Source organism: Haliotis cracherodii, unplaced genomic scaffold (assembly GCF_022045235.1).
Source record: "Haliotis cracherodii isolate W230 unplaced genomic scaffold, xgHalCrac1.p SCAF_5, whole genome shotgun sequence".
NCBI classification, from domain to species: domain Eukaryota; kingdom Metazoa; phylum Mollusca; class Gastropoda; order Lepetellida; family Haliotidae; genus Haliotis; species Haliotis cracherodii.
The window spans coordinates 52276899-52304014 of record NW_027266308.1 but is presented as its reverse complement, the minus strand read 5'-3'; the positions used below and the strand labels follow the sequence as shown (position 1 = coordinate 52304014).

The 27116-nt window shown below is 39.9% G+C and overlaps 3 protein-coding genes across 3 annotated transcripts in view; 1 reads left to right on the top strand and 2 right to left on the bottom strand.

Moving 5' to 3' along the window:
* The window catches only part of LOC139443157 (threonine aspartase 1-like), an 89047-nt gene extending 81358 nt beyond the window's left edge, over positions 1-7689 (top strand). Inside the window, exons 9-13 of the mRNA XM_071224117.1 lie at positions 3898-3976; positions 5033-5146; positions 5583-5669; positions 6439-6512; positions 7518-7689. Of these exons, the coding sequence (XP_071080218.1) occupies positions 3898-3976; positions 5033-5146; positions 5583-5669; positions 6439-6512; positions 7518-7595 (432 nt within the window). The 3' untranslated portion in view covers positions 7596-7689. The remainder of the gene's footprint in view (positions 1-3897; positions 3977-5032; positions 5147-5582; positions 5670-6438; positions 6513-7517) is intronic.
* Positions 7690-9354: 1665 nt separating this feature from the next.
* Positions 9355-21005, bottom strand: LOC139442683 (arginine-hydroxylase NDUFAF5, mitochondrial-like). The gene is made up of 11 exons (XM_071223558.1): positions 20634-21005; positions 19048-19088; positions 18753-18864; positions 17889-17995; positions 16315-16354; positions 15576-15686; positions 13970-14056; positions 13279-13339; positions 12643-12726; positions 11378-11457; positions 9355-10252 (listed from the first exon to the last, which is right to left on the bottom strand). Exons 1-11 carry the CDS (start codon positions 20871-20873, stop codon positions 10079-10081), a joined length of 1137 nt encoding a protein of 378 aa, XP_071079659.1. The 5' UTR covers positions 20874-21005; the 3' UTR covers positions 9355-10078.
* A 704-nt stretch (positions 21006-21709) lies between these two features.
* LOC139443737 (kelch-like protein 12) lies at positions 21710-23557 on the bottom strand. Its single transcript, XM_071224664.1, has one exon. It carries the CDS (start codon positions 23555-23557, stop codon positions 21710-21712), a length of 1848 nt encoding a protein of 615 aa, XP_071080765.1.
* Positions 23558-27116: the final 3559 nt, after the last annotated feature.

Sequence of the window (27116 nt, the reverse complement as noted above, 5' to 3'; positions counted from 1 at the left end):
AACTATTTCCCAATGTTTACCACTAAACCTCTCACCTATTGACTATTTTTTTACAGTAAAGACCCTTTCCAATGCACATCCATCTTATCCCATCTATCTCCTCCCACTAATCCATCTCAAAATTGACCCACCAAAACTGCCGTACTCCCCCCACCAAACGTCCTCCCTTTTCCCTTAACCCCCTCTTTTTTGGCCGTGTTGTCACGTGACGAGATACCACTTACCTGTGGTGCCGTGGATCGAGACTAGCGCTACCTGTAATGTTCTTGTCCTGTAATGATTCCGTGCCCTGTGTGATGTCTTGTATCTTCAAATTGCTGCTATGTAATGTGCTCGTGTCATTCAATCAAGCTAAAAGGCTGTGTATTGATTGGCTCCATCTGCTGACTAAATACAGCTTGAGCCTCATCCCTACTTCAGCCTCCCATACTCATCGCATGAGAAACACTGATGGCCCAGTGCTACATTGTTTTACAATGGATTCCTGTTTGCTTGTTGTTTTCTAATCAGGCATGACCTCTGAATTAGCAAGTCAGCAAACTTCTCTCGTTATGTGTCCTGATTTCAGGATTATCTTCTGGGACAGGCAAAAGCTGCAATCTTTCCAGCTTCACCTCAATAGGTCAAATTTCTGTTTTTGTTGTTCAGATTGTTTTATTCATATTATTGTTAGAAAACAGAAAAGTTGATTTCATTTTAATATATTGTTTACATTTATGAAAATTTGAATCTGCATATCTGTAGAAAAGAGTTTACCAGCAGTCTTTCATATTTCTGTATTTGGAGCCAATGGCTGGATGCACTGTGTTGTTTTTGTGTAGGTTTCTAAGGGTTTAACAATACTTCCCTATAGGCATGTGTTAAGGGCTAATTCAACAGGAGTGTTAGCACCTAGAAAGGCTCAAGGTGAGTTAACACTAAAACAGGAAAGTTGTATTTGCACTGAGAATAATGTCATTTTAACTTTAACTTGGGTCGAACATGTTAAAACTGTTGGAGAGAAAAATGGAGAGAAGTCTTTACATTTTGGAAAGAATTTTTTACATATTTGTTGTGATTAGTGTATGAATGGGTATGGGAATATCATCTTACACTATTTTGAGAAGTTAGTTATACCCCTGACCTAGATCAACAGGGGTATATAGATATTCAAGGGGATTCCGGCCATCCATCCTTCTGTCTGTCCTTCCGTCCTTCCGAGGAAATCTTTTTTTGTGACCTATGACTTGAAAACCAAAACATAGATTCTTTTCAAACACTTTTTATACATATCGGAGATGTGCAGTGCGAGGTTTGATTTCAATAATTGGATTTTCTGAAAAAATACATAATTTTTACTTGGATATTTGTACTTAAACATTTTCGTGCCCTATAACTTAAAAACAACTGCATGGATTATTTTCAAATTTAGAGAACAGATTCCATACTAATGAAAGAGGTGCAGTGCAAAGTTTGATTTTGATATGTGTATTTTCTGAAAAAATATGATGCTTTTCATCTATAACTTCTACTTCATGGATTCTTTTCCGATTGGGGGTACAGTTTCTATACCAGAGAGGTGCAACGCAAAGTTTGTTTTCAATATTTGTATTTTCTGAGAAAATAGTGTTTTTTTTAACGTTTTGAACTCAGAAACATGTTGGAGTATTAGTGAGCAGGGGACTCACTTTTTGTCTTGTTTTGTGAAAGATTTCTACCTGCATGACCTAGTCCTTATGGACCCGTGAAGATTCCGGGGTAGAATAGGTCATTGTCAACACATGCTTGCCATAAAAGGCGACTATGCTTGTCGTAAAAGGCGACTAACGGGATCAGTTGGTCAGGCTCGTTGACTTGGTTGATGCATGTCATTGATCCCAATTGCGTGGATCGATGCTCACGATATCAATCACTGTCTGGTCCAGACTCGATTATTTACAGACTGCCGTCATATAGCTCGAATATTGCTGAGTGCAGCGTTAAACAACAAACCAACCAACCAACCAACCTAGTCCTTATGATTTGGAATGTGTCTTTGTATGATGACCATGATGATATAAATAATCTCCTTCATAATGTGTATCAGCACATAATTATATATAATCAGATATAATTATGATGTACATTTCGGGAATGAATACAAATACATGTGTATATTTATACATTTTTGATCTTATTACTTGCCAGTAAAGGGATCACCTGTTTAATAAACATACAGCTGTATTACATATTGTGTATTACCAAAGCGATTGTACTGTGTGAACAAGTTCCACCAACAAACATTGAAAGCTCTCAACATCTCTTTGCTTATTCAATGCCATTGTGTGAGGAGATGACAGATCACTGAGGAGCTTATGCACCCCAGCAACCCCGTTGCTAGGCTGACGACACATGGCATTGTTTCCCCAGTGGATCTTGCAACAAAATTCCACAAATCACGTCATAGAGTATTGTGACGTGATTGTAATCTTTGTGGTGCAGGTCCCGTTCCACAAGGCGATCGGACGACAGTTGTAAGTTTCTCTTAAAGTATGTGAATTACGATAGCGCTACGATAACTTTGTGGAACGGACGCCTGAATTCTAAAGGTGGACCGTTGTATGTTATTAAATTAATATGTGTCAACGTTTGACTTGTTTGAAGTATTATTCTGTTAAACTCAGTTGGATTATGCTGTTGATCGTGTAGGTGTCTGCCTATTCATACACAACAGTGAAATTCTAAAAAAAGTTGTAAATGGCAAGTAATAAATAAAATACTAAACTTTATGAAACTTGTGAATAGTTCTGGTATCTGACTTGCTTTCGCTCATCAAATACCAGAACTATTCACTCGTTTCATAAACTTGGTATTACACGGGAGCTCGTTTAGTATTCTATGTATATCACACAGTGCATGGAGTATCCGCTGAGCAGTATTTAGAGGCTATTTCATGCACTGTGTAACATGATCAGCCTTACCAGGTGCTGCTCCTCCACACAATGGCTTGTAGTAAATACTTCTATAAGTATTTGTCATATTTACATTCCAAAGTTTGTATAAAAAAATACTCTCATGTTTGTTGCCGCTTGCCACATTCCTTATTGGAACTATTTTCAAGTAATGATTCGATGTTGATATCTATTTTTCGATGTTTATGAATTCCTTTCATATCCAATATTCAATGTTGATATTAAACCATACTAAAAGCATTGTTTCTGCTGCCTTTGAGGTGACTGATCAACATTCCTAATATTCATAGTTATGCAGCATCAAACATGGTGTATAGGTATCATGTACGATCATCCTCATTTTCACATTCAGCCTTATCACATGTGTAGCTTTCTTCCTGTGTAGAAGTCCCCTGAAGAGCCGGGTTAGAATGGTCTTCAGCAACCCATGCATGTTGTAAGAGACGACTAACAGGATCTGGTGGACAGGCTCCCTGACTTGGTTGATGCATGTCATCGTATCCCAATTGCGTAGATCGATGCTCATGATGTCAATCACTGGATTGTCTGGTCCAGACTTGATTATTTACAGACTGCCGTCATATAGCTGGAATATTGCTGAGTGCGGCAGAGAAGCAGAGAAACATCCTGTGTACAATCATATCACATGTTCAGGGGCACAGATGGCCCAGTCATCTAAGGCGCTGCGATTCGCTGTGCAGAGTTGCATCCCTTGGATCCGCCAGAAACATATGATTGTGGGTTCGAATCCCGGTTTGCCCCGATTATGTTTCTAGGTTTGTCAGCACCATACCTGTGCTCGTGGGTTTCACAGAAGTGGTAAACGTCTGAGACCTGCATCACTTCAGGCTTTCCTCCCACATTAAGCTGACACGCCGTGATATTACTGGAATAAGGTTAAAAACAGCGTTGAGCCCAACTCACTCACTCATATCACATGTTCAACAGTGCTGTTTTCCTCCTCCAGGCCGCTCATTACGGTGTTGGTTCCTGGGCCCACAATGGCTGCTGCAACAAGACACCCGGTGTTGCGGTTGTCTCTTCAGGTAGATTTACTTCAGTCATTCTAGGACAGCGAAGGTTGGTGTCTTATTTTGGACATAGTGGTCACAGTGCAACTGACAATTTTGAGGAGCACTGAAACATGGCATTTTGTGGGGTATATACCAAGTTGTGTGGACTTGAATGTTTCTTGGGATCAAAATTTAGATCTGCAATGGAAAGGGGATCTTTTGGAGGAGTCTTTCAGTTTTAAGATCATTGGGTATCACAGTGGTAAAAGTGTTTGCAAGTCAATGGGGTGATAGAGTCCTAAGTTGGATAACTTGTTCCGAGTCGTTTGATGGGCATTTCTTAGAACTTGAAGGATCACAAAGCAGGCTTTTATTACCTACGAGGGCACACATATCAGGGTTCATAAAAATCATATGTGCCCTAGGGTCATATCACGTCACGAGACAACAGCGTATTGTTTTCGTCATCCGGACAGCATTGTTGATGTGATTCGAATCTTATTGTGACGTGAGGTCGGAATGACATCACATTAGAAACGACGTCATAGCTGACGATTGTTGATGTCATTCAAACAAATTGTGGTTTTCAAGGACAGCAGTTGTGATCAGTGCAAAAAGAAATTCTAAATTGATCTCTGTATGTAGACATCTTCTTAGGTAATAAATAGAACATTGTATTTGTGTTCATGTTATACTTATTTATAACACTCTTAGCTAAATTCAGGTATTTCCCTCGCAAAAATATAATATCCTCTATTGCTTGACAAGGGTATAAGGATTGATACCAAACCTTTGCTACTACAGTGTAATAAAGAAGTTGTTATCCAAACATTTTTTGTCTACTTTGTTCTCAATCCACTTCAACCTAAATAAAACATGCTTAAAAGTCAAGACCAAGAGCCAGGTTCGATGTCCAATTTGGATGCATTTTGTACAGTTCTTTTCGTTTCTCTCGCTTTGTATTCTATGGAATATGGCTAATAGTGATGCAACTCTCTTTCATGTTCATATTGGAAACTCGACACATGGATGACATATTTGTCCTTATTTGCTGCCACCCTGTTCAGATCTCGTTGACGTCTGCTGCAGGTGGTGGTGAACATCTCATCAAGACCTTCTTGGCCAAGACATGTGCAGACAGGGTGCAGAAGGAACCCAATGCAAGTCTAGCAGTCAGTTCTGCATTCAAGGACAACTTTCTAGGTATTTAGGGTTACTTATTATTTGAAGGCTGGGAAGAGAATATTTGGGGGTCATTAAAAATCAACTGGAGTCGAGAATCATTGATAAAAAGATGAACTGCAAAATTTCAACGAACATGCTTATAACGAACTGACGGATATAACGAACTTATTTTGTTGCCCCAACATTTGCTGTATGTATGTTTATAACGAACTACGGTTCATAGCGAACTAAAATTAGTGGTTCCTTTTGAATTTGTAAAAAACGTAGTTTACTGTCATTGGCAATTTAGCATCTTAGAGACTGGTCACGAAATAATGGATAAATATTTGGGAGGGTTAACCCAAGAATGACATTACATATTACTTATCAATAAAATATCTTGTCACGGACATATTGTGACTGTGATAAAGTTTGATCTAGCTCTCAGCACATGTGACTCTTCTCACTTGACCAGAGTCAGAGTTCCTGTCCCACGTGGAGGACAAACATGGCGGTGTGCTGGTGTTGAAGCACCTCATGGAGGACGACGGCTACAGAGAAGGTATAGATAGCTATATCCTGGTAGTGTCCGACACATGCCACAGTTTTTCACTTGACTAGCCTATTACACTTATCAGAAGAGTACACAAAGTATGTGAACTAGACTACCTGTTGTCAGACTTGTTGGGGAAGCTTCGGTGGCTGAGTGGGTTAGGTTAGTGACTTTGTGTATTGGTGATTAGGTGCCTCACTCAGAGTGTGGGTTTGATTCCAGAAAAAAAGTAATGGAATTTTCACTAAGAAAGTTTTATCCCAAATATAACACATCACTAAAATGCCCCTCTGATCAGTATTACAGTTACATCATTGTGTGGGACGGTCGGGTAGCCTTGTGGTTAAAGCGTCAGCTCGTCACGCCGAAGACCCGGGTTCGATTCCCAACATGGGTACAATGTGTGAAGCCCATTTCTGGTGTCCCCCGCCGTGATATTGCTGGAATATTGCTAAAAGCGGCGTAAAACCATACTCACTCACTCACTCACTCACTCACTCACTCACTCACATCATTGTGTGATAACTTAATGTGGGATGAAAGCCCAAAGGAACTTCAGTTGTGTAAACCTCTTTGGTGAAACCCACGGGTTTGGTTGTGACAGATCATGATCAGGGAAAATCTGGAATTGATCTCAAGAGCAGAACCTGGTACGGCAAGTGACACCGCCAGGGCTACATATACTACTCAAAAAAGGTTAAGGACCACTCAATTCTTATACATTCATACATTTATCACGGAGTCCTGTACATCCATATCGTCAATGTTGGTGTTGCAGCTGAGGTTTTGTGGGCTCATACTACAGACAGCATGTGTGTAGGCTATATGCTGGAGACACACTCTAAACCAACGGTAAGCATGTCAGAGAATATCATCACTCAAGGAAGAGGTTTTATATGATGTTTTTAGCAATATTCAATACATATTATAGCTAAATTGGATAGAATTATCATTAAACTGCCGCATGTTATCAGAGATGAGCGGGCCACTGTAACTTGATAATGCCCTCATATTGCTTGACGACGGGCCATTATCACGCCTGTTGTTAGGTGACGCCATAGGATAGGATAGGATAGGTGACGTCATGTTCAATAGTGACATCATCTGGTTTGCTCTATGACTTTTCCATATTTGTAAAAGTGGGTCAGTGACATTCGTATTGATTGCAGTAAATGTTTCAACATTTTAGCTATAATAACAGTGACGCTATTTTTCAGGGCATTATCATTTGCAGAAGCCCTCGATCTTTTCAACTGCCCTCCTTCGTCAGCAGTTAATGGAAGACCTCGGGTTTCAGCAAATGATAATGCCCTGAAAAATAGCGTTACCCTTATAATAGTGATGGATTCCAAGAATGGGCTTCATTCATCGTACCTAGAAGGAATTGTACCTCTAGGCCACCCAGCATGTACACTCTGGTAGCGAATATTGGGCAGTTTGACAACTGCAAATGTCTTGCCAAAAGTTATTCCCATTGGCTGTTTTCTGGTTTCACATCAGTTTATACAAAGCCCATCAGAAACTAAATTTTTACACACTTTTGTGTCATAGGTCAAGCTCGACCATTTTCATCATGGTCATGGTTCTTCATTAAAAAGGTTTTGTTTCCATGGTAATATAGGAAGCATTTAATGTAGTGGATGACGCTTAGCCGTATTGGCATGACGTGTATTCATGAGCACGGAGTGACATCCATGGCTGGGTTATGGTGATTTAACCATTACCATTGCGGTCATTATTATCAGAATCACAGCGCAAACATCGATTCAGACAGTCACCGACTTACATGTATTTAGGGCTGATATTATGAAGTGGGCAAACTGTCTCTTGACCATGTTTCTGTTTATTTATTTTCAGACTTTTATATCTCGACTTCCAGCAGCATCACTTCCTGGAAAATCTTTCGCAATGGAGGGGAAGAACTTTAAACTTTGACCAATCCAAGTGAAAGATTCAAACGTACAAGCCTCTAGCTGTGATATTACAGACACATCATCCCACCTGCTGAAGCAACATGATCATGAATTATGCTAATACCACATTATGTTAAAACTGCTGAAAAAAGCAGCTAAGAAATGTGTTGTATTTTATGCTGTTTGCACCTAAATTGTATTGCATTTGTACAAAAAGGCCCATGACTTATAAGTACTGAATAAAGTGAAGAACAGAACATGAATGATAATTGCTTCTTACGTGTACAAAATATATTTGCTATTCACTCTAATCATTGGTTGTTACCATGGATGTGATAGTGAAGAGACTGGAATGTGTGTGAATGTTCATAAAGAGAGGCTCTGCTCTCAGGTCTTGCTTTCCAGTTTAGCTCTCCACACAATTAATGCCATGCATGGAAACTAGGCAATCTTAGCAGACAACAGGGTGTTTGCAGAGCCCAAGTCTAGTCCCCCCAAGAGAATGCATATTGTCAAAGTTGGAGTATTTGTGTTCTTTCAGCATTGGCCTGAAACAAGTATTTCACTGTATTCATATCGATAATAGGGTCTTGCGATGACAGTAGTGTATTAAACTTCAGAATATTTAGGAAGATGTAAAATTTAGATTTTATGTAACTTTGCCTCAGAAGGTTTATTATAAGCTGGAAAAATTAACAAAAAGTGATATTCATGGTTTAAGTTTTAACTTTACATTTTCTAAATTCACGAGGAATATTAAAATGTCCATGTACCATCATCATTCATGTTAAAGGTAGCTGGTATATCCGGGCAATTAAAGAATTAATATATGTGGTAATTTGTTGACAGTGCTGAAAAGTTGAGCTCTCTCCCACACACAATGTGCAAATCAGTCTTATTGATCATTGTTGTTGACATTAAGTTCATCAAAAGTTATCTGTATAAAATAACATAATTTCTTGAAGACTTGTTTTCCTTTTATTTCACTCAAATGTGGAAATCAACAGGACAGACAGGTTCAATGTACAGGGATCATCACATGACGATGTAGCTGGGGAGCTACTTGCTACACACGCCCACCAGAATCACAGAACTTGTGACAGGTCTTGAGATAAATGGTTTTGGTTTGTTTGTTGTTAAACGCCGCACTCAGCAATATTCCAGCTATATGACAGCGGTCTGTGAATAATCGAGTCTGGACCAGACAATCCAGTGATTGATATCATGAGCATCGATCCATGCAATTGGGATCATTGACATGCATCAACCAAGTCAGCGAGCCTGACCACCCGATCCCGTTAGTCGCCTTTTACGGCAAGCATAGTCATCTTTTACGGCAAGTTGTCTTCATACCCCTTGCACTGCAGTTTGCCTCGGATATTCAAATGAGTATTGTTTTACGCCGCTTTTAGCACTATTCCAGCAATATCACGGCGGGGGACACCAGAAATGGGCTTCACACATTGTACCCTTTGGGAGAATCAAACCCAGGTCTTCGGCATGATGAGAGAACGCTTTAACCACTAGGCTACCCGACCACCCCTCTTGGATATTCAGCATTCTATTGCATCATGCGAGGTTACATTGTTTAAATATTTGCATCTCTGCAACCTTGTGATGAAATTTTGTTTGTTTGTGGTTTAATGACACATTCAATATTCCAGTGATATGATGGTGGTCTGTAAACAATCAAGTCAGGACCAGACAATCCAGTGATTGACATCATGAGCATCGTTCCACGTAATTGAGATACGATGACATGAATCTTTACATGAAACTTCTCTTTACACAAACCCATACTAAGAGAAATAAGGACTTAAAAATTTAGTTCTTGAAGAAACATTACTACTTTCAGGGGAAAATGTCTAGTCTAGACAATTCACAGGTCTCAAAGTAGGAGTTTAAACTGCATCTTATATTACAGACATGAACTAGAAGCAATGATATTCACCACAATAATATTCAGTAAACAATTGCTGATACTCGTTCCCTTATTCAGTTCCCTCAGTATAGTATGGCTCTGTTCATATCGTAGGTGCTGGGTTCGGCTACACAAGTCACTGCTGATGACTACAGCAGCTCAACAGAGAACGAGACTTGCCCACATCCTTGACCCTTGCCACTGTCCACTGCCTCACACCAGATTCTGTTACGCATGTATTAACAACTGGAAAATGCATGCAGCATCACTGGTCAGCATTAGTAATAGCTCTTTATGTAGTCCAGTCCATCCACTTCAGACCATTGTCACAGAAGCTTTCCAACATTTGCTTGTACAAATAATGTCCATCTTACATATAGTATCATATTTGTATCAGCTGTATCCTGCGTGAGTGAGTGAGTATGGTTTTACGCCGCTTTTCAGCAATATTCCAGCAATATCACGGCGGGGGACACCTGAAATGGGCTTCACAGCTGTATCCTGAAGCCAGTTGATGCCACTAGTATCATGGAGGGAAACGGCCAGCTTAATGACCAGAAGCAGTCTTGAGGACAATGACTTCTTCATTTTTTATTATCTGTGTTTGGTTTAGTTCTATCCTGCAACTGTTCCGCTATCTCATCTAGCCGGTCCTTGTCATAGCGGTCCTTGGCATCATGGAAGTCTTTGGTGAGCTTGTCCAACTGATCGATGTCTTTCAAGGACACCTGACCTGATCCCCTCATGGCTGCTGCAGGCTGGAAGAGACACAACAGTGAGTGAGTGAGTGAGTTGGGTTTAACGCCGCTTTTAACAGTATTCCAGTTATATCACAGCGTGTCAGAATTTTAGAATTATTAACAATGGTAACTAATGTTTTGATATCTTATGTCATGTGTGTTATCACAGAATATATATTGTCCCACATGTACAGGTAAATCAAACAGTATCACCTTGAACATCAAGTCAAAAGTGTCCACATGTAGAGGCTAATCAGTGCACATTCCTCCATCTTCCAAAGGTCACAGACCCCTGCTTGTTTTACTGACACATCACAGTGAAACAATTTATTCAGTTGACTCCAGTTTTTGGGGATATACCTCAATGACATAATGTGATGTTCACAACTAAAGAAAAGACTGTTATGCAGTTCTTTCTAGGTGAAGTTTAGTGAGTGAGTATGGTTTTACACCACTTTTAGATATATTCCAGCAATATCACGGCAGGTGACCCCAGAAATGGGCTCCACACATTGTACCCATGTCGGGAATCGAACCTGGGTCCTTGGCATGACAAGCGAACGCTTTAACCACTAGGCTACCCGATCACCCCTGTGAAGCTTAGAACGTATCAATCAACCGCATCAAGTCATAGAGGGAGAAAAGTGCTGTCTTCATTGTTCATGCTAGTTGTAGAATGGACCGATTTGCTTGTGTATGTTTCTTGTAGTGATGCCATCTTATATCGATGTATCAATACATTTCTAATATCATTACTGTATCTAATGTTGAAACTAAATTTATAACTAACTGATACAGAAATGTTTACATTTGTTAAATTATCATGGTTAAGGTGGACAATAAGAAGGTAGATAATTCAATTTCAAAACTTCATGGATCAGCCTAGATAATATTTAGCATGAAAAGTTGATTAATTGCAGGTTGAGATAGGAAATGTTTTTCTATACATATACAGATTAACTAATTTTGTTATAAATCATATCGTGATACTTTTTTATACTTTCAATATCTCAAGACTAAATTTCAATCAATGACACACTCAGTTTCTTGTAACATAAATATCAAGATGTTCAAAGTTGTATGGGGAGGTAACTGTAATGAACAGTTTTGAGGTTCGAATTTAGAACGTCTTTTTTGCCTTACCTGTGATTTATCAGGTTTCCAACCAATGAAGTACATTATTTGAAATGTTGCTGGTACTCCATCTTCATTTCCATGCATGTCTGCAATGAGGGAAAGTAAGATATGACAACCTGAACCTGTCCGCTATGAGACAAGTGTTTTTCACCAGCTTTTGGGGTTTGGTTTGTTTGTTGTTTAACGCCACACTCAGCAATATTCCAGCTGTATGACGGTGGTCTGTAAATAATCAAGTCTGGACCAGACAATCCAGTGATTGACATCATGAGCATCGATCCATGCAATTGGGATACGATGACATGCATCAACCAAGAAGGTGAGCCTGACCATCCGATCCCGTTAGTTGCCTCTTACGACCAGCATAGTCGCCATTTACGGCAAGCATGGGTTGCTGAAGACATAAACTGTTAGCTATTTGGCGACATCTTCTGAGTCGAGAAGACTGTACCTGCAATTGGAGATAGAATAATTCTGATTTTTTAACATATATTTATTGGAAAATGTCAAAAAGTTTTGAGAAAATCAGAAAAATGGTACAACCACGACCTTAATATTACTAACCACCAAGCCAAACCATGACAAAGACAAAATGCCTTCAGTTCAGTCCTACCTGCTCATGTTGGTAATTCAGGAATGTGTGGCTCAAGACCATAAGTAATCTATGGCAGGGCAACAAAGACCACTGACACTAACAGAAGATGACGCTACCAAATGGGTCAGAAATACTCCAACAATATCACAATAACATCACAGTAGAAAAGGCTGGTAAGGTGAGATAGAATAAATTAGGTGTAGTATGAAGTCTTGCACACAAGAAAACAAATGTTGTGATATACTTTTAACAAAAAATATATAAAATATTTATATAAAAAGAATGTTGTGATATACTTTTAACAAATATAAATAAAGTTTATACACATAAAAACAAATGTTTTGATATACTTTTAATAAAAAATACATTAAAAATATAGATAAAATACAAATGGGATTTCAGTGACCTGGTCTGCATTACCCCATGTTTGTTATAATGAGGAACGAGTGTCACCATGTTGGACCTGGCCTAGTGTGTGTTATCATTCCCCTAAGGTGTGAGTCTGTGCTCATGCTGTCAACCACTGGTAAATTATCTAAAGACTGCCATGATACACATGGAATATTGTTGGCAGAATTAAACAACCATCTCTCATTATTCTAGGTGGCAATCACTATTCCCAAGAATACCTATGCGATAAGTCTGACAAATTATTCTTCAAGAACCCTACACTCACCTTTATATATAGCAGCAGCAGCAGCCGCTGTGTCTCGATGTAGCAATGGCTTCCTGTTCCAGGAACAGTTGTTTTCTCCCATACCTAGGAAGAATGAACATGGGGATACAGCTAACCTGTCATCCAACAAGTGAGGTGAAATGAGGTTTCATGTCGAGTTCAGGATTATTACACTCATACAGCAATGTGCAGGCTTGTACTAGTTCAGACGCATGCTGGTTTTATAGTGCTACCCTGCGGAGATACCATGCCGCAGCTTAACATGGATACCCCACTCATACACACGATACTGATTCTGAGTTGACAGTCCTTTTCATCCCTTTAATAACGAGCGCAAGGACGGATAACAACAAGTACCTTTTAATGTCTTTTAATATGATGCAGACAGGGCATCACACCATCGACCTTCCCCTCCGCGGGCAGACCCTCTATGCAATACACCATGGAGGCGGTTCTCATTCAACACCATGTTTCCTTCAACAACAGTTTGTATTTTGATGTGCTGCACTGCCTTAGCAGGTAACGGTTATCTGTTCACATTCACACAATGTCCACAGGGATATGAAGAGGAAACATTAACAATGCTGGCGTAGCTGTAACTGCAAAAAAAGTTAACATTTTGGACTGTTGTTTTACCTTTGAGATCTTGCATGAGTTCGTACATGGAGGGGTAGTTGACCACAAGTTCGTCTGTGTCCTGCAGTCAGGAATTGGCATGAAATACATACTGGCAATGAAAGTTTCATTTATCACCCAAAATTACATAGGTCGAGTCCTTTACCATGAATATGATTGTTGTAATTAGCTTATAGAACTTATCACAAAAACTCTTGGATGTTAAACTTTAGGATGCAAGTTTAATCTAGGAACATTGCTCATTTGGTTGATGATAAATTTGAGTTTATATGTCAGCCATATCAGACATTTGCTTTTACGTCTTGAGAGAGTGACCTTGACATTGACAGGAATGTTTATGACAAACTGTTAAAATAGAGTTAGCCTCCAGAAAGCATCATCCCCAGATATAGTCAAGGTCATGTTGCCTTTGCTGATGTTGCTGACTGGCTCTCAGCTTGTCTACAAATTCAGCTGAAGTCCATAATCTATCTATCCAGCTTGTCATTATCTTGATCTGAGGCCTCATTAATGTTCATTCAGGAATTTCAATGAAGTGCCAGTGGTATTCAAATGGGAAATTAAAAGTAGTTGATCCAAAATAAGGATTTATCTTTAACTCTTATTTTCCTATATTCAGAGGTATTTTAGAATTGCATTAAAATGCAACAATGCAACACTAGATGCCTCCCATGTATCATCAAGTACATACGATAGTTAACATGGTGTAGCCAGATCTTGTCAGTAGGTTGCCCAGGTCTCTGACATCAGTGAAAGGGGAGATGTGAGGTGCAAAGCCCTGTAACAAACAAACACAACTACTTTCATTTCACATGACTTTTTATAAGACTGGTCATACTAGTCTCAAACTCATTTTATTACTTGCCCGTGAAGAGATCACCCGTTTAATAAACATACAGCTGTATTACACATTGTGTAATACCAAAACGCGTGCTTATGTACTCTCGGAACACGTTTTACGAACAAATATTGAAAGCTCTCGACATCCCTTGGCTTATTCAACGACATTGCGGGTGGAGATGATAGATCACTGAGAGGAGTTTATGCACACTCAATGACCCCAGCAACCTTGTTGCTAGACTGACGTCACATGGCATTGTTTCGCCGATGGATCTTGCAACAAAATTCCACAAATTACGTCATCGGGTACTGTGACGTGATTGTAAACTTTGAGGTGCAAGGCCTCGTTCCACAAGGCGATCGATCGTACTGTAGCGCAACGACAGTCGTTTGTCTAAGTTAAAGTATGTGAGTTGCGATAACCTTAACGCTACGATAATTTTGTGGAACGGACGCCTGAATTCTAAAGGTGGACCATTGTATGGTATTAAATTCATACGTTTCAACTTTTGACGTGTTTGAAGTATTACTGTGTAAAACTCAGTTGGATTATGCCGTGGATCGTGTAGGTGTCAGCCTATTCACACTCAACAGTATAATTCTAAAAACGTTATAAATGGCCAGTAATAAATAAAATACTTAACTCGCTCCCGTGTAAAACCAATTTTATGAAACTCGTGAATAGTTGTGGTATCTGACTCGCTTTCGCTCGTCAGATACTAGAACTACTCATTCGCTTCATAAAATTGGTATTACACGGGAGCTCGTTTAGTATTCTATATGTATGTAACAGCACAGGACCATATAACTAATACAAACAATAACAAACAAACTCGCAGATGAGGCCATCTGCAAGTTTTTGCGAGTCTATTTATTATTATTAGTTATATGGTCTTGTGGCAACAGCAATGTTTCATCAATAGATTTGTCTTCAGTATGAGTGTATTACATTCCATAATCTCCTAAATCCACAGGTCAGTACTTTTCATTTGCAGCCATACATGTATACCATGTAATGTATGTCATTAAGAATTTACTTCATATTTTTGTGTTTATGGAGGTATAAATGTAAAAAAATGGTGTGCACACAGCCATAAATGCAAAATAATATTGAAGTCATTTCTTACAAACATGATAATAAAGTTAGTAAAAAATAATAACTTCACACACATCTTCCCGAGGCAAGAGCGTCCACTAACCTTTTTATCAAAGTCTTGTTTCCACCCTTGCCACATCAAGCCCACTTTTCTGTGCTAAATATGATTGGACTATGGCACATATAGATAGTCCAATCAGAGAATGATTCACAAAATCAACATCCACAATTGGTACTCCTACCTATGACACTGATTTACCACTGCCTGTCTTTGTTGACACGAATATGTCTTTTTCATCTTTTAACCAAACCCTGGCCCCCTATCAATCGCTCTCTGGTCATGCCAGGTGGTGATACTTACCCCTTCCTTCTCTGTCTCTGCTAACTGCAGAGATACTCGCAGCTCGAACAGAGTGTCTCCTCCAAACATGCTGCCAATGAACACCCCATCATCCTTCAGTGCATTGTGGACCTACACAGAACAAGTATACAGAAACAAAAACTCATGGAAAAACACACACTGAAGCGATTAATATCATCACCTCATGTATATACATACAAACTGTTTTCAACAGATATGAACACTCTTTCAGATATGCAATATATATCCTTGAAACTAACTGAACATGCTAAAAGCTAGATGGAAATTTTAAAAGGAGAAGTTAGAATTGAATGAATCATTACGGTATTTCATCAATCATAACCATACTTTTTGTGAAATGTACTGAACGAAAAAAGGTAGAGATCGTGAATATTTTATGGGATATTTATTGAGTTTCTATAAATGTGTATGGTATATAAATATATTTCATGATCTCTACTTTATTTGTTCAGTATATATTCAGCATCCAGCTGCAAAGATTGCTCACTTTGGCAATATAACCGAGTTTCGATCATATCGCATAAAAACCCTGCTCTATTATGTCCTATCTAAGACACAGAATGTGTGAGCGAATGTCAAAGTACGGAATAACAAAGAAGACACATAAGCATTATTTTTTTTAAATATCTTTCTCTTTCCTGTGAATAAACATTTTTATTACAAAACTAAAGAGCCTTTAGATTGAACCCATTATCAAGTATACAGCGACTGTACTGACCTGTCTAAAGCATCCAGGCAGGTCATTCACCCAGTGTAGGCTGGAACACCAATGAACACAAGCATCATCAGGGTGCCTCATATGTACTGGATATGTAACAGCAGCATTGAATAGAATATGTTGAATCAACAAAAAGCAATTGTAAGTGTACCTTTTCTAATTCTAATTACTGATGGTAAGCAAATTGTAAATGGTACATTTAAGTATATATTTATAATACTTATCCAATCTCACACTATGCATTTCTCCTTTCGATCCTATGTGGAAACGTACTTGAACGAAAGTTTCCAGCATCTAAAAACAAATCAACTGAACACGTCTCAGCATCACCAAGGTCACCACCCAAACAAATGGGTCACCTACTGTAATTCCATGCATAGCGACCTACACGACCTGATCACCTTACTACTGCCACATTATTATCTTTTGTGTATTAAAAAAAGAGAATACATTTTGGGTTTCTACTTTAACTTTAACTAATTCTGAGGGAAAATGGGAACCAAACAACAATAGCCCAGCATGTCTTAAATGCAGACATACTTTTTCCACCTCTGACAGAGTCTCCGACAGCTTCCTCACTGATGACTTCAGTCCAGCCGTCTGACTCCAGCGTGCATTTCAACTAGGGGTGACTGTTGGTCACTTTTGCAATAACTATTGATATTGAAATAAACTATTGCGATAACTATTGATATTTCAAGCAACTATTGCGATAAATATTGATAGTTTTCAGTGTATCATTTTAGATGGATTTTAGAGTTGATTTAAACCTTGGAACTGAAGTTTCCTTTGAATAAGATAACCATAACAACAAATAAAAAGTAAAGTTTGAGATATGACCGATTCGTTTTTTCTTTACCCTAATAATTTTAGAAAAAGAAACTTCCACATTACCATGTGTAAATTACTACCACTCATGATCAAAAGAAAAAAAAATTTGAACAGCATTGTATGTTTTTTATTATAACTGTAAATCTGGTCAAAAGACAAAGAAAATATAAATGTCATGACTAGACTTCAAGTATGAATGTTTCATATCTAGTCATGTTTACATTCAAAAAATGGTGGTAGTTTTGCTATCTAACACGTTTCTTGTCAAGCTTGTTATTTTCATTAACATAGCCAAAAGACTTCCAAACTCTCGATTTTCCACCCAAGTGTGTTACAAACTCCATTGGACTGTCACCCTCCCCAATTTTACTTTAAGAAAGACTGGTTGCTAAGCATCAAGGGCAGTTAACTCTAATCCTAACTCGGCTGCTTTCACGAGTGTGTTTCTGATATGGTAAATACAATCAAAACTTTCGATTTCCCTAAATGAAATCGATACTTTTGATCGGAAACTGATTTAACAATCAATTTATTGACTTTAAGTGCTTACCAATAGCAGTATATTGATATTTCGATTTATCGTGACACCCCTAATTTCAACGCCTACGTTGGAGCAACCAGCAGCCTCAGATATATGGCAGGGGTAGTCAGATGACCAGGTCACTATGCACAGGATTACAGTACGTGACCCATTTGTTTTGGTGGAGACGTGACCATGGTGATGTTGCACAATAACAATGTACCTAAGACTGCTGACAACCATGTCAAGGGAGTTATCTTTGAAAGGAAAATATTCTTCATCAGCAATAACTCGATGGGTAGGAACTTCTGGAGATAATTCACTTTGCATCTGCAATGAGAAAACACAATTCACTGATGACATTCATTTATCTTCTCTCTCAACATTAACAACAGGGTTTTCTTATTTATCTATAACATTCACAGCCCATGTTGCTACATTTAGGTCCTTCATAGTGTACAAAGTCAAGAGCAAGTGTTTCATAGACAGCCTCCTATCAGGGGTTACAAAATTACCAACTTTTACTGTACACCATGGTACACATACATGCTGCCAAGCATTTGAAGTTTCTTCAATTTTCATGATTTTCATTTCATTTTGTGTCTCAGCATCCAAAAAGTGAATGTTATTTCATGTAAAATATTCCAGCAATATCACAACAGCCTGTCTTTTAATCATGACTGGGCCAAACAAACCAGTGGTTAATATCTGGGATCCAAACCTGCAGCCAAACAATCCTGAAGCCATGAATTACAAATCATGCGATTCCCTCTGCATCACCTCATCACAGAAGTAACTGGTTGTTACAGAATGACTCATTACTCAGCTCAGTGCTTGAGGTCCTGTCATCCTTGAGGTTCTCTCCTATACTACTCCTATATGTAGTTTTTTTAATCTAGAGATCCCATAAACTTTTAACATTAGGGCAAAGACAGGGACCCTCGACTTTCATTCTTAATTTCAAAACCTGATGATCCTTACTGTAACATTGTGATGAAAAATACTTTGGGCATTTAAAAAAAAATGTGCACCTTGACTATTTATATTTAAGTTTTATCAAGCATGTTTATAGTTTATATCTACCTACCAGTACCCTGTCTGCCATGTCACACTGGTATAATGTCCCAACCATATCACTATAGATGTGCTTTGAGACATGTCCTCGGCCACATCCAAGATCAACAGCAACACCAAACTTTCTGTTGAAAATAAATGAAAATTGAACAGAATTAGAAATGCTAGATGTCAATGGGGAACCTAGGAAAGACAGAATGTTTTTTCTTGCCTCATGTTAACTGGTTGTTTGTTGTGTATTATATTGTATGGTAGCAACTCATCTTTTCCATCATCAGTCATAAGCCTTTTTGCAGTTGTCATTTTACCTTTTAACATCACAAATTCTGTCAGCAACTCTGTATCCAATCTGCAAAAGTATAATGCAGGCAAGTTACAATGAGTGTTTTGAAAGATATCATTGTTAAATGACAGTTGGCAGAAAATGATATGTACCCCTTCACCTTGTACAATATAATTAATAAGGACAATGAATTAAAGAATTAAGTTCTTTTATTCAAATATATATATAAGTCAGAAGGAATGTGTATATAGTCAAAAGAAACGCGAACCAAAGTGACTTGTAGTGTAACCACGGAGTTCTAGATCATTCTTATCATTAACAATATATCCCGTGACTAAACATGGGTGCGGGTAGTCCTGTGGGTACCCAGGGTTCCACCCAACCCGAGTACCTGAGTTACCCATCCCAGTCCTAGCCGAAGATTCCACTCGTGACTAAAAAGTTTGTTTCCTGAAGCTATTTTGCATTCACCATTAATTCATTTGCACACATAATGTGACGTCACCTTGATTAGTAGATTAAGTAGCAGATATGTAGCGCTATGTACGATAGCACAGTACAGTAATAATTAGCCTGCAACCTCGGGGTATCGCGGTACTTGTCATGTACGCTAAACAGAACAAAATGCACTCCCTAACCTTTATGTTTATTCGTGTTCTCTGTATCAGATATCATTCATGTTATCAAACAATGCATATTTCAAAGATAAAAGTTTATTATTTACATCAGTAGCTCCGAGTAAAAGCCGGGCCTCGCGCTCTGTTTGACAAGGGAGAGAACTCCATCGTATCGCGGTACAGAGAAAAGTTGTGAATGGAGGTCCGAATTGGACAAAAAGAGGACATAATTCTACCAACCACTTGGTATGATCATGCCAGACATCAGTGATTTATCCAGACAAGTGCAAAGACAGCACAAGTAAAATTCTAAATGTGTTATCAGCAATAGGTATTCAATGCATATTTACCGAAAAGTAAGAGAAAAATATTATTATAAGTCAACATCAAAATATCAGAATGATATTTTAAGATTGTTTAAAATACATTGGATGACAATAATTTGTCACAAAATGGAAAAATGTTAAAAGTCAACAATAAATATATAAAAAACACTCCTTGTATGCTCAAAGTATGTATTTATCTTTTGGTTACTAGTGAAGAACGTATTTCTAAGTTTGACATTATGGCCCTTATGATCTCCCAATAGATTCTGGGCACAGAGCGGGGAAAAAAGTGTGGACTACGTAACTTCCGTTACCTCATTAGTCGCCATGAATATGCAGATGATCTAGTTCAGGTGGATAGAGAAAGTTTACTTGGGGAACTGCGGGTTATATCGTTGGCCATTGATAGATGGGGGTCGGGCAATATTACAACAGATGCCAGAAATATGTATCAACGGATTAATAACTCCTTACTTATAGCAGACGGAACATTCCGAGGAAATTGAAATTGTTCACGAAGTGAGAACTTCCTGGTTACTGATTTGCATTAATAGACAGCCGCTATGAGGCGTGTCCCGCGTGAACTATCGGAAATCACAAATGCCGCGATACGATGAATGCCGCGGTACCATGGGGTCCGAATATACATCATCATGAATGAGACTCACCTCCTCCTTTAAATACTCATAAACTCGATAATCTTCCATCAAAGCCGTTCTGTTTTTCTGTATCCGTTTCGCTTTCCTATCAAAAACATTCATAGGACTATCAGATTGGCCGGCCATACCCCTGCACGACAGTCCAGAGTTGAACTGCGACCGCCATAGTTTCCACGAAGAGCGTGCTTGGGCAACGCGACACCACGTTTGTGATGACAGCGATGTAACTCTACCGAGGTGAACGCTCATTACGAAATATTTCCTATTCTGTTATCTGGTGGAAGTTATAATTCAACAATGATGTCTCTAAAGACCAAAAGGATGTTAGAATCAGGTAAAACATAAGTCGAAAGGGCATCTGTTGAAGCAAAAGGAAGTCGATACCAAACATACCCCAGAGAACTGAAGAGTGCCAAAATTATCTCCCTTAGCTTACGGCGGGAGAAAGTTTAATTATGGAATATATACGTTTCTGAGCGTGGTATTAAAAGTTATGAAAACGGGTAAAATGTTTCTATAGGTTGTTTGCATTAATTGTAAATCTCACGGTTTATTTGATTTTATGATTTTAGATTATGGGTGTGCCCTCTGGCATGGGGTAAATGTTGGAACTCCATGTAAATAACCGGAATTGTTTCTTGCTGATCAATGTAAAAGAAAAGGTTGCCCAAAACACGTACAATCGTTCTGGCTCAGTTGTGCCAGCTAGGATCGCTTAATATCAGCACCATGTCAGTGTTCGCGGATCTCACTACCGGGGTCAACGTCATTAAATTATGTCTTGTTCAACACGCACTCCCACATTAAGTCGACACTCCCTGTTGTTCCATTGGCATTAACACCATAAAATGCCCAATGTAATACCAACGCAATTTCTATAGAAAATAAATATTTTATTGAATACTGATATTCTAAATATTACATAGCACTTTCGTATTACTCCTTTGCATTATTTATGGAATAGAACGGGCCGCTACGTCTTCAGGCAGTTTCACTGGAATGTCTTGAGAGTCACTGGTATGTAAATCATTTCAGATTTTCCAAAAATACTCCGCATGCTAAACGATAGAACTCAGGGTGTATCTTCACTGTCGGTGTCCTTTCAAGTACTTCTTCCCTAGGGTCACCTTCACACAACCGAAGCCTGCTCTGTGAAAGCCTAGGAAATGGGCCTGGGTCTTCACGTCGAAGTTCTTACTGATGATGACGCGCGAACCACGAAGAGTACTTTCATGGAAGCCTCCCATGACATATACTTGTCCCCTGTGCTGACACACCTCAAAGTCCACACATCCGTCGAGCTCGGACAGACTTGCCTTACAGATGAGTTTGTCTTCTGTGAACTGCTGGAGACCGTATCTGGAGACGAGGTACACTACGTCATCAACAGCGAGGGCGCGAATCTCAGTGGCGGGACTGGGGATGGAATGTAGGACGCACGATCCATCTTTGGAGGTGTCGTAGTACTGGGTCGTCTTGACGTAATTCCCGTATTGGTCAACGCCGCCGAACAGGTAGATCTTGTCGTGGATGACGGCAACTGCTGGTTTCTGTACGGGGACTTGGAGTGTTCCGGAACAGGATTCCCAAGCATCACTGGACACGGAGAACTTGCTGATGGAGGAGACCATTCCGCCGAACACGCCCCTCCCGTCGAACCACAGACCGCCGACCAGGTATAGGTGATCACCAACCACAACTGAAGAGTGGGAGCATCTCTGCTCGGGAAGGCTGTTCTCACTTATCCATCTGTTCTTGTCAAATCTCTGGAGCCGTTTGCTGGTCAAAGTCCCACCGCTGACGAAGATGGAGGAGCCATGGGCACTTGTAGCAAAGTCAAAGCCTGGGTCTTGGGGCAGCGAGGCGAGCTTGTACCAATGGTTGGACAAGAAGCTGTAGCCATGGACAGTCCGTGAGGTGGTGTAGGATTGATGAAGCACGACGTTGGCGCGGATGAACTCTCTGGTGTGTTTAGGGGTAGTCTGTATGTTACCTTGATGTTGAACTCTCCGGTGCTGGGTGACGGGCGTCTGCGATGTGGTCACCGATGACACTGTCGCTGATGTTGCCGATGAACCATCATGTTGCCGTTGCTGTTCGATGTAGCCGCCAATGACAATGATGATATCTTCCACGCCAGCTGATGTCCTGGGGACCGTCCTGGAGGATGAAAACTCGGCCCTCCTTCCCGGAAGCAGCTGATAGGCCTTGGCGTTTTCAACTAACTGGTGACATGACTTGTTGCGGATGAGGACGTCGTTGGAGGTGAAGTAGTGAAGGAGGTAGTGGGGATTGATGAAGGGGAGGCGGACACTAGCTAACACTGTGGACAGATTGCTTTTTCTTGAAGATGGATGGTGCCTCATCCATTTCATCACTGCCTCAAAGACGAACTCCTCGCTCGGTACTTTAAGCTTATCCTCTCTCAAAACAACGCTCAGTTCATCCGCCTTCAGTGCTGTGAAGGATTCGGTACAAACAACGTTATCAAAGTGAGCCACAATCCACTCGAAGGCAATAGTCTGAAGATCTGTCAGCTGTTTCATCCTCGCCGTTCTCCATACTTCAATGCTTGTGTCTGACGTCATGTGGTCGCCAAGGTAACGCTCGCACTCGCGCTGCAGTCTTTCCATGCCGAGCTTCAAAGACGCAAACAGGATGTCCGCTGCGTTGTCTCGGGTCAGCACTATGTCTTCGCCGTAGATGTAGTCGAGAAGGATGGTGAAGATGTTCAGGTCAATGCCCCGGATCATCATCTTGCCGGTGGAGTTCTCGGTGTCACCAAGTGCGGTTTTGAAGAAAGAAGACGCTGAGCACAGTACGAGGCGATGACAGCGATGGTCTTGACCTTTTACGACGATGTTGACGTCACAGAATTTGCCGTCAGCGCGGGCTCGCAGCACAGCGGAACTCAGGTCCAGGGCAAAGGACATGCGTCGTATCACTTTTCGGTTCTCCTCCCTGAAGAAAGAAATTGTGATAAGATTTCGTGACAATTTACAGTTGTGATATGGCGGTCTGTGGGATTCCTTCCAATTCCTTCCGGGGGCACGGGTGGCCCAGTAGTCTAAGGCGCCGCAATTCGCTGTGCAGAGTTGCGTCCCTTGGGCACGCCAGAAACCGATCATTGTGGGTTCGAATCCCGGTTCGCCCCGATTATGTTTCAAGGTTTGTCAGCACCACACCCGTGCTCGCGGGTTTCACCGAAGTGGTAAACGTCTGAGACCTGCATCACTTCGGGCTTTCCTCCCACATTAAGCTGACACGCCGCGATATAACTGGAATACTGTTAAAAGTGGTGTTAAACCCAACTCACTCACTCACTCTATTTGCAGCCGGCCGTGGATGTAACCAACGTCAAGGGATCATTACATTAACAGTTATCATGTGTCATATTATTTCTATAATAAACTGATATACTGATTGTCATCCCAAATGTCCAATGTTATATTTTCTCTCAAACTTTGGAAATGATATAAGAATGTCCTATAAACAGTAGATAAAATTATGAAAACGACTTGATGCCATTTTTATCCAGCAAATCTAGGGATTTAGATATTGAACTGAACCTTCGTGTCAGTTTTGTCAACAGTCCCTATCTTTTTGTAAGTAAGAGACTTGTATCACATCAGATTCACCGGGACTTGACTGTTACAGGTTGTTGAAACGGTTGGACATGCCTGCTATGAAGTTCACTGTGTACTTCATGGGGTACGACCTGCCCGAAAACATCCCCACTGACGAGACTGAGAAAAGTATCTACTGTTTCAAACAGAAGGCTACCCTGGAACTAACACAGTGGGTTACAATTATCAAGTTAATTTAGTGAATAAGATTTAGTGAATTGTGTTCTGTGACAATGAAACTCTTTGTGGTGGATTGGGTTGGCAGTGTACAACCTCCTGTTGTAGTAGATGACGAAATAACTGGAATACTGTTAAAAGCGGCGTCAAACCCAACTCACTCAGTCACTCCAATTCCTTCCTAAAGGTTTTGTGTTGGCAATAATTGTAATTTGGTAAAAGATATACACCCATGTTTGATGGTGGTTAAAGTAAAACAAGACCCGTGAAGATCCGGGGTAGAATAGGTCTGCAGCAATCCATGCTTGGCGTAAAAGGCGACTATGCTTGTCGTAAGAGGCGACAGGTGATCAGGCTCGCTGACTTAGTTGATGCATGTCATCGTATCCCAATGGCGTGGATCGATGATCATGTCAGTCACTAGAATGTCTGGTCCAGACTCGATTATATACAGACGGCCGTCATATAGCGACGTTAAACAACAATCAATCAAGTTAAACAAAAAGTGAAATGCTTTAGCGATAGTGAACTATTTGATACGGGTGTTGTGTTTTGGACCTTACGTTTGCAGTGCTTCGGTGACCGTGGTCAGCCTAATAGCGTTTTGAAAACGTTTACTTGCAATGTTTTGATCCAACCAAAACAATGTACGGTTCGTTTTGCCGGGCATTTTATATAATTTATATCATTAGGATAAATGCAAATACTTGTTTTGTTGTTTAAAACCGCACTCGGCAATATTTCAGCATTATGAGGGCGGTCTGTAAATAATCGAATCTGGACCACCAGACACTCCAGTGACTAACATCATGGATGGATATCATGAGCGTCAATCCATGCTAGATACGATAATATGCATCAACCAAGTCAGCGAGCCTGAACACCCGAATGTAAAAGAAAAAATTCCTTATTTCTAGAATGTTCACACACCATACACATTCACTCTGAATTCAAAATTGCTAAATTTAAGCATATTGAACTATGAAGACCCCCGAAGGATTCTTAGTGCATTAGGGGTTCCTTGAAATAAAATATTAAAATACTGCAATATAGATAGTCCTAGGGGAACATTTATGGTTCTCACAATATTTAATGCTGAAATTAATATCAAAGATCGCACGCCATGTTGTTTTCTTCATTAGTAACAAAAAGAAATACGCAATACTTTAGTCTTGCCAACACGTATCGTGTGCGTGTATTAATTACAGTGTTTGTTTCCAACGCGTTTACAAGAATAGAAAGTAGGAATACTGATTGGCATTACGAAACGTGTATAATGTAAATTAAAAGAACATTTGCTATCTCTCATCTGTAGAGGATGAAGACAGAGAAAATAGTCCTTTTGAAATCAGTGCTGCGTTTACTTACATTGTGAACTTTTCTGCAAATACAAAGTGTGTTGCGGCGGAAGAGATTTGGACTATATATTGGTGTCAGTAACACCACGTGACTTAACGAGAATGATCTTTTGGTGTTTGCTTAAACAAATCCCCATTTCCCCCTTCCGCTTTATTAAAGAGGCAATGCATGTGCCCACTCTGAGACAGCCAGTTAACGCCATGTGATGACATTTGCTACGTCCTTTGTTTCAGAAAGTGTCTGTTGAATGTATTGTCACTAGTGACGGGAGACGAACGTGTGATGACAGTCATTAGACCATGCGTAGAGTACGGAAGATTATGCAGCATGATATGGAGGCTTTCAACTACAGATTAAAGGATTAATCTCACTCTTGCATGGGAATCTAAAGGTGTTTTTGAATCAGTTTCCCCGCAGATACACGTCTCGCGTCTCAACTCTCTGTCTGTGTGAGATTTGTCTTTCTCCGTGTTCTACCACGCCACATGGAGTAAAAGCACAAGTGCCAAACCTGATCGAACGGAGGCGCTCATTAAACGACTGACGTCATCAATATATATCACCGCGAATGTTGTCACCCTTTGGTGTGATATTACACATATTACACAGTTCATTCGGTGTACGAAAATAGAAATATCAATACAAAAAGCAAATTCTATTTATACTAAAACTCGCAATAGATATGTTTTGTTTGTTTAACGCCGCACTCAGCAATATTCCAGCTATATGGCGGCAGTCTGTAAATAATCGAGTCTGGACCAGACAATCCAGCGATGATAACATGAGCATCGATTCGCGCAATATTGGGATACGCCTCTTACGACAAGCATAATCGCTTTTTACGACAACATGGGTTGACCTTTTCCACCCAGGATCTTTACGGGTCGCAATATAAATGTGTACCTTACTCACAAACAGGAGACCCATGAAGATCCAGGTTAGAATAGGTCTTCAGCAACCCATGCTTGCCGAAAGAGGCGACTAATGGGATCGGGTGGTCAGGCTCGCCGACTTAATTGATGCATGGCATCGTATTCCATTTGCGTGGATCGATGCTCATGATATCGATCACTGGATTGTCTGGTCCCGCCTCCATTATTTACAGACCGCCGTCATATAGGTGGAATATTGCTGAGTGCGGCGTTAAACAATAAACCAGCCAACTAACATAGCATATGGAGGGGTAGTTCTTGGAATGTTGTGTCGCGTGGTCAAATTAGTAATGTGTCACCCTGCTCTATTATTAAATGTATGATGTGTAAGACTAAAAGATGCATGTGATCAATAATTATTTCTAAAGTTAGCAGTTGTTACTTTTGTTTTAATAGTC

Excerpts from the sequence above, each read along its gene's own strand:
- LOC139443737 (XM_071224664.1), bottom strand. The coding sequence starts at position 23,557 with ATGTCCTTTGCCCTGGACCTGAGTTCCGCTGTGCTGCGAGCCCGCGCT.
- LOC139442683 (XM_071223558.1), bottom strand. The coding sequence starts at position 20,873 with ATGAGCGTTCACCTCGGTAGAGTTACATCGCTGTCATCACAAACGTGG. Across the intron at positions 18,865-19,047 it reads AGAATTTGTGATGTTAAAAG|AAAGTTTGGTGTTGCTGTTG; the intron begins GTAAAATGACAA and ends TATTTTCAACAG. Across the intron at positions 15,687-16,314 it reads TGCCTGGATGCTTTAGACAG|GTCCACAATGCACTGAAGGA; the intron begins GTCAGTACAGTC and ends TGTTCTGTGTAG.